Raw genomic sequence first — 7,432 nt, forward strand, 5'->3', positions numbered from 1 at the left:
GTTCTTTTATTGTGCATCCCAATTATTATCAATCAAACTGAAGTTGCTTTGTTTTGATTTTGTTTTGTATTTTGAAAAAAATACAGCTAACTTTCACAGTAAAACATAATATAATAATAATAAAACATGATTTCTCCCCCTAATTTTTAACCAAACTCTTCATACAGTATGTAGCAGGTAAACGTTTTACAAATATAATCATTATAAATTAGTTTTAATGTCCTACTGTTTAGCTTTAAAATAGCTAGTAATTGCTAGTTTTTATGTAGCACAACATTTAGATACATATTTTTTATTTCATATAATCTTTCGCATGATTTTCTGTAATGTATGTGTTTTTTATGCATTAATATATGATCATTTGTTTTTAAGATGACACACGTCAGTGGCCTACAGATGAACAATAATCATTTGTGCCACAGTCATGTTCATTTGTGTGCGCTGCTCCGTAAATAAACGAATATTTCTTCTTGATGGCTTTGGATTAGAGTGTCTATTAAATGTATAAACCGACTTAATACACATGTGTTGATAATTGAGTATTTCTCTTCTGTGGACTGTGATGTCGGCTAAAGGCTCTTTACCTATAAACTAAAGAAAACAAACTCACGCTAGCAGACACACAGATCTTTAATGCAGTTTAATTTTTGCTGCCATACAGTACAAATACTGCACATAAGTGATTGACGTGACTAGATTTTCATGAAAAGACAGATCTAGAATCTTCAATACAGCTGATGCACATAGAGAGCGAGTGGATCTAATACTAATCATCAGATAGCGTCTCTTCTTTACGTTCTTTAGATTTCTTCACAGCTTTCGACAGTTCTTTCATCACAGGCAGAGAACCCTCGTATTTGTTGGTTTCAATAGACCTGAGCTTCTCTTGGTAGTCCTCTGGTAAGCCGTTCTGTTCCGCCCCCATCACGATCACCTGGAAGAAAAATGAAATCAGTCCTTTCAGAAGTCCAGAACACCATTGAGACATTTCTCTAAATATCTTCTTTTGTGTTTCAATGAAGAAAGACTCGCACGCTGGTTTACAACCACATGACAATGAATACACGATGACAGAATTATTGTGTGTACTAGAAGTGTCCTTAAATAGACGGGCTGTTGCTCTATTGTCTGTGTCGTGCAGAGAAAACTCCAGAAACACAGCAAACACTGTGCCAACAAACTCATGAATGCTCTCGAAGGCCCGTGTTTCTGCTGTTTTACCGCATTACAGTTAGTGAATAACATCTGTGTACAAACACGGCAAGCTCAATAAGACATTTACTTTCACACGGTCAGTTGTTGAGGCCCGTGTCAGGATTTTACCTGCAGATACTGTGGAGATGGTGGAGCGTGCACACAGCTGTTCATGATGTAAGAGCGACAGTTGAAGTCCTGGTCGCTGGTGGAGACGGACGCCTCCATCGGGCTGTACGTCCCTCGTTTAACACTCTCCTGTCTGCAATCACAGAGGAACATCCAGCTTACATGACGTCTCCATCAGGACAGAAGCAACATTTCACATGATGATGTGTCTGAACCTGTCCAAGGACTCCAGGTCGGATATGTTCATCCTCCACACCACACCCCACACCTCATCCCCCGGGCTGTGCTCGATAGTGGCCACACCCCCATGCCAGCGTTGGCTTTCCTGCCCTTTGGGGTTTCCAAAGACCAGCTTGTAGTCCTGGGAAATGTTGAAGTTAAAGTTACGTGACGTCACACGCGTCAATATAAACGCACAGACAGACGTGAAGAAAGGGATGACACCGTACCTTCAGCTTGGCCACGCAGTAAACGCTTGCTGACGGGTTCTTGAGCTGTAGACGCTCCTTCAGGAGATTACTTCCATAGGCAAAGTACAGGAAGGCGGAATCGTTGCCGTGATGTGTGGTGTTGTCCATCTCTGAGGCGTCGGTGGGCAGAGGGACTGTGAGGATGAGGAGGAACAGGATGAGAGACAGATCGCTCTGGAATCATAGTCAGCAGGGCTGATAGAAGCATTCAACAACACTTCATTCTTATGCAAATCCATTGTGTCCCAAACTGCAGTGATGCAGGCCTGCATTCATCTGAAACATCACCCAGCAAGAACTTTCCCAAACGTCAACCCTCCCTCTAGAGGAGATGTGACACTTCTGGGTCTATGACCGAGTCAAAGACATGTCAGACACTGCTCTGTTTCTGTGTCCTGACCGCCCTCATGAACCTGAAGAGAGTTTATTCATCACTCCGGCCATTACCTTCAACGGCACAATATTAATGAAAACAAATAATACCGTTCAATAATGACACAGCTGGAAGAAAAGATCGCCGACATTGAGTTGTCAGAGGTAAAGAAAGAGAAATAACACTGAATCTGAATTGCAACATAAGAGTCAGAAAGTTAAACTCGACTTCCGTTTTTTAGATCTCTTCCTCTTTTACAACTTCCTCAAACTACAGTAAACGTTTATGGTTTAGAAACATTCTAAGTTTTTGTTTGTGTTCTGATGGAATAGTTTTGAACATACATGATTAGAAGCTTTAAAAGAACTTTTTGGCCTCAGCCTACATTTATGCTTCAAATTGACCTGGACATTTAAACAAAGTTGACCTGTATTCCATTATAAGACAGCTGATTGAAACCCAAAAAAATATCCCTTGCAAAAGAAAAGACGCATTTTAAATTGTACTTTAATTCCATATAGATTTATTGACCGTGTGACAACTAGCCCCAATTCCCAAACTGTTGCGCGCGTAGCGCCCCCTGGTGGATATTCATAACACAGGCAGGGTAAGAACGTCGTGTTATCAAATCTAAAAGTACCGTTGGGAAGTCAAGTTAATATGAAATACTGGAGCTTAAAAGTTTGACTGCCTCTGATTTTTTACCGACAGAGATAACAGCTGTTTGAACGGAAGCACATTGAGTTAAAGCTCACCGGACAACGCGTCGGTCTGTGACGTCACGGCGCTGTCATGCGTCCTGTCATCACAGAGAAACAACACTGAGCTCAGCTGCCAGCCTCGGTTCGGTCGGTTCGGTGAGATGCTGTTATTTACACTATATATCACTCAACGAGTTTCCTTTATGAGTCATTTAAAGTCAAATGCGATCCCTCTTTCCAGTGTTGTGTGCGCTGCCATGTTTAAATCTACTTCAGTCACTACTAGGTTTGTTCGAGATGGACAAATTCTCCGTAGAATCGATCACCGGTGATCAGCGCAAGATGCATGCCGGTTAGAAAAGTGTCTCAGTTACGTCCGCGTCGCTGTGATGTCATGCTGAAGTGTTCCAAAAAACTCTCGCGACGGCGGGGCGGCCGGGCCGAAATGCGCAGGCGAGCGCAGTTGCTTCGTCATTTACTGCGTTGATGGGAAACGACTTGCTGACGACACATCTTAAATGTTCATCGGGCGAGAACATTTGCGCTTATATCTTTTTTCTTAAGTGTTTCATTAAGAAGTCCAGTAGTTTGTATTATTAATTGTGATGTATATGTGGAAAATACACATCTATGTGTCCTCATAGCAATGTATAAGCAGTGGCTATTCAATTGCATCGATTTTATCACTTTTTTTTCATGTATAACGAAAACATTACTAAACGAGATGGGATACAGTTCACATTCAAACAAAATTTTTAGAAGGGGATAAGACAAGAAAAAATAATAAAAGATTATACAAACCAAACAACAAAGAAGACAAAAAATCCATTCAATCCATCCATATTTATAAATACAAAAAAATAAATGTCATTTATATTATCGAATAAGTCTATTCCAGCTTTTTATCATTTTCTTTTGATAATCTTTTTGAATATCGTCCCAAAAAATTATCAAATACTATAAACAGGGTGATTTAGAAAAATTACAATCTAGCTAGCCAAAGTAAGTTATTAATAAAAATAGCTTTTGACCAATTTTTTTCATATTTTCGATATATTTTTAATAAACAACAAATTCTAACACATTTTACTAATTTAACCACAATTATAGCACTTTGTCCAGGAACGAAACACAATATACGAACTCTCCAAAAAGATAAATATCGCATTTTACATGTATTTTTGGGGGTTAATCTGAAACGTTAAATATTGTTATATTTAACTTAAGTCTTGCAGACTTGACAGGGCTGAGAGTTTGTGTAATATACGTATAGAACATTTCTCACTATTAAACTCAGTTGGCCCAAGAAATATGCGATAAGAAACGCGAACGCGATCTATGTCATTGCTGACGTTTCCAGTCCTCCCACTGCACGCGCCCGTTCGCGTCAGCTTTCCCTATCAGTGTCGTTAAGAGCATTGCGTCAACAACGAGAAGTTGTGGGTTCGATCCCAGGGGATTGCAATTACCTATGTGAAATGTATAGGATAAAGCAATGTAAGTCGCTTTGGATAAAAGCGTCTGCCAAATGACTAAATGTAATGTCTTCTGTTCAGACAGCGCGCATCTCAAACACGCCTGTGACTGTAGTGTCATGCAGCTATCGCGAGAACAGAACAGCGATCACTTCTCCTCGCGCTCTACTGTACACTGACGCACGGACACGAGATCTTAGTCCCAATCTCTGAGCCAAAATTCGTTTAATTTCGTTCCAGCGGTTAAATATCGAATCAGACTTTTATGATCACATACCTGCAGAGCACAGAAGCACGAGTCCGATCAGGCAGGTGCTGATGAAACAGAGTTTAATGACGAACATTGTGTCTGTGTGAGAGTTCAGTCTGATGTGTCGATAGAGACTCGAGCCAGAGGAGCTTTAACCCACCGGAGGGGTGGATCTTTACCCCCCGCACTGGTGGATCTTTACCCCCCGCACTGACCTGTTCTGATGGAAAATTTCATTGTCTTTCCAGATGCCACAGCTTGCGTTTAAATTGTGTAATTCACACACAACATGTTTAATCTTTGTCACAACCTTATTACACCATTTTCAATTGAACGCCATCAATACAATAATTGGAGTCGTGTTAAAGTAATTTAGCTGACACTGGGCTGAGGATTTCTTGTTCCCAGCATGCTTTGCACGGTACTACATGTTTCTTTATGTATTTTAGTCAAGATGATAACAGGAGGTGTGTTAAAAGTGATATAAGACAAGAGTTAAATCATTTGAGCTGTTGAATTAAATAAAGCGTTTTAAATGTGTCTGTTTAATTGGGTTTAGGATTATTTCTTAAAGAGCACATTTCTACTATACATTTCTGTACAATACATCCAATAACTATAAAACAAAAAAGAACACATTAGCCTACACAGTTCACCACACAATCTAAAACAGAATACAATAAAAACATTACGAGTATAACGTCCCTCTCATTGATTAAAAATTGTTTAATAAAGTATTGTTTTATTTTACTTCATTTTAAAAAGTACGTAAAATACATTTAAATGTCAAGTTATTTGTCAAAATAAAAAGTAGCAGATTTCATTTTATTCGAATTAGATTAATATGTTTTTTTTCATTATTTTGTCCTCTATAGTGTGTAATACTGATTTTTAATAAAACTAATCAGCATGTGTATAAATTTTATTTAATGGATTCATATTTTGCCTGAATTTGAAAGAATGTAATATATCTTTTATTGATCAGAAGTAATTTTGATAAGTTGTGTCAGTTTAATGTGAGAGTAAGTTTAGACTAACACATCTCCTCTTTTCACAGGCAAATCCACATCCATGAGCTCCTTCTGCGGTTACTGGGGTGACGGATGGATTTGAGTTTCCCACGAGGACAGCGCCAGAAATCAAACTATCAACTGATCTAACCACCTTTATATCAGTCCTGTTTCCTCAATCACTCTTTATGCCTCTTAAACCAACTTGAACTATAAAGAGCTGAAGAAAAGTGATTAACATGCTGCGCACGCTTCTGGAGGCGCATGAAATATCCAGAACTATTGTAAATGTGGACAGACACTGAATGGACTTTTTTAGAGTACAGAACACGAGGTCAGTGTTCCTCCCACGCAGCGTTGGCGTGTTAGCGTGTCGTTTACTGTGCTGAAGATTTACAAGATCCTTCTAGTCACTTCCACCTCGAGCTGAATTAAATTAATGTGGAGCTGAAGTACAGCCCTGTTTAAACTCTTTGGTTTAGAAGTTAAAACCTCACGCAGGTTAATCAAATGCCTGTCCAGTGTGTTGCAAACTTACAGTCCTGTTGAACAACAGGAACATGTGTGTTCATAACAAACCTCCAGAGGGAGTCGAAGAGATTCTGTCAAACCTGCAAAATAAACCAGTGCACAGATCATCACAGTACCGGTGTTAGGTGGAACCAGGGGCGGACTGACCGGTAGGACATTCTGTCAAAGCCCGAACGCCCATCCCACCTACGGCCGTGACCAGGGGCGGCTGGCCACCTGGACTACCGGAAATTTTCCCGGTGGGCTGTTAATGCATGAGGCCGGAATGGACGATTGGGCCTGACAGACGGACGTATTATAAGTCGGACACGTATGCATGTAATGTAATGACACGTTACATACAACACCCCCCTCCCGTCAACAGAAACGGTGGAGGGCTGATGTGTGCCGAATAATCCAGGGCCGATTGTGCTTCCCAGCTCGCCCCTGGGTGTAACTAGTTACTAAGTAATAAGTTACTGTCATTTAATTACTTTTCCCTTAAAAAGTAAAGTAAGGGATCACTTTGATTTTTTTCTGTAATTGAATTACAGTTACTTCTGATGTGATTAAACTAAATACTGTGTAATGTATAGAAAAGTGGAATTAACATTAAAACTCAAAGTTTAACTTCAAAATGCATGAATGAATGTATCTTTCTCACATTTCTTATACTTTGGTCAGTTATTAATCCTACTTTATTTAGTTGTATATTATTTATTTGAATGAATTAAGAATCAATTCGTGTCTTTCCTTGAATCAGGTAATTTAATACTTTTTGGAGAGAGTCGTCTGTACAGTAATGTAATTACACTATTGAATATGTCATTAGTAACTAGTAATTCATTACTTTATCAGAGTAACTTACCCAACACAGCACAGTACTCACATGAGCGGTGTGTTATCAGTTTTGTATTGTGTATTGTTCCGTCCCACTAAGTTGCTTCATACATCTGTTTATATACAAGAAAAGTTCTGGAATAATGTGTCTTCCGGCGTGTTGTGTGTTATCCCTGCAGGGCTTGTGACGCTCGACTTTAATTGAATCAAAGGGTCACCGTGAAACAAACACATTATTTGGGGTGTTCTAGCAGTGGGACGCAAGAAAAAAACAAGTTCATGCACAATTATACAGCTGTGACCCCGCACATCTGTTCAATAAAATAACCATCAGTCCCACTGTGACATGATCCCCTGCTGAACTGCCCACACACACTAAAGTGTGGAGATTTTCATACTGAAAACGCTTTTTTTAAAAGAACTTGACAGAATTTGTGTATTTTAACAATTATATATTATAAGAGATATACTAATAGCATA

At 39.3% G+C, this 7,432-nt stretch overlaps 1 protein-coding gene across 1 annotated transcript; it reads right to left on the reverse strand.

Moving 5' to 3' along the window:
- Positions 1–625: 625 nt before the first annotated feature.
- On the reverse strand, positions 626–4,767 carry ggctb (gamma-glutamylcyclotransferase b). Its single transcript, XM_056762254.1, has 5 exons — positions 4,620–4,767; positions 1,773–1,927; positions 1,539–1,684; positions 1,324–1,456; positions 626–934 (listed from the first exon to the last, which is right to left on the reverse strand). The coding sequence occupies exons 1-5, from the start codon at positions 4,684–4,686 to the stop codon at positions 767–769; spliced, it is 669 nt and encodes a 222-aa protein (XP_056618232.1). The 5' UTR covers positions 4,687–4,767; the 3' UTR covers positions 626–766.
- Between the last annotated feature and the right edge of the window lie 2,665 nt (positions 4,768–7,432).

The sequence above is a fragment of the Triplophysa dalaica genome, chromosome 12, assembly GCF_015846415.1.
Source record: "Triplophysa dalaica isolate WHDGS20190420 chromosome 12, ASM1584641v1, whole genome shotgun sequence".
In the NCBI taxonomy this organism is placed as follows: Eukaryota; Metazoa; Chordata; class Actinopteri; order Cypriniformes; family Nemacheilidae; genus Triplophysa; species Triplophysa dalaica.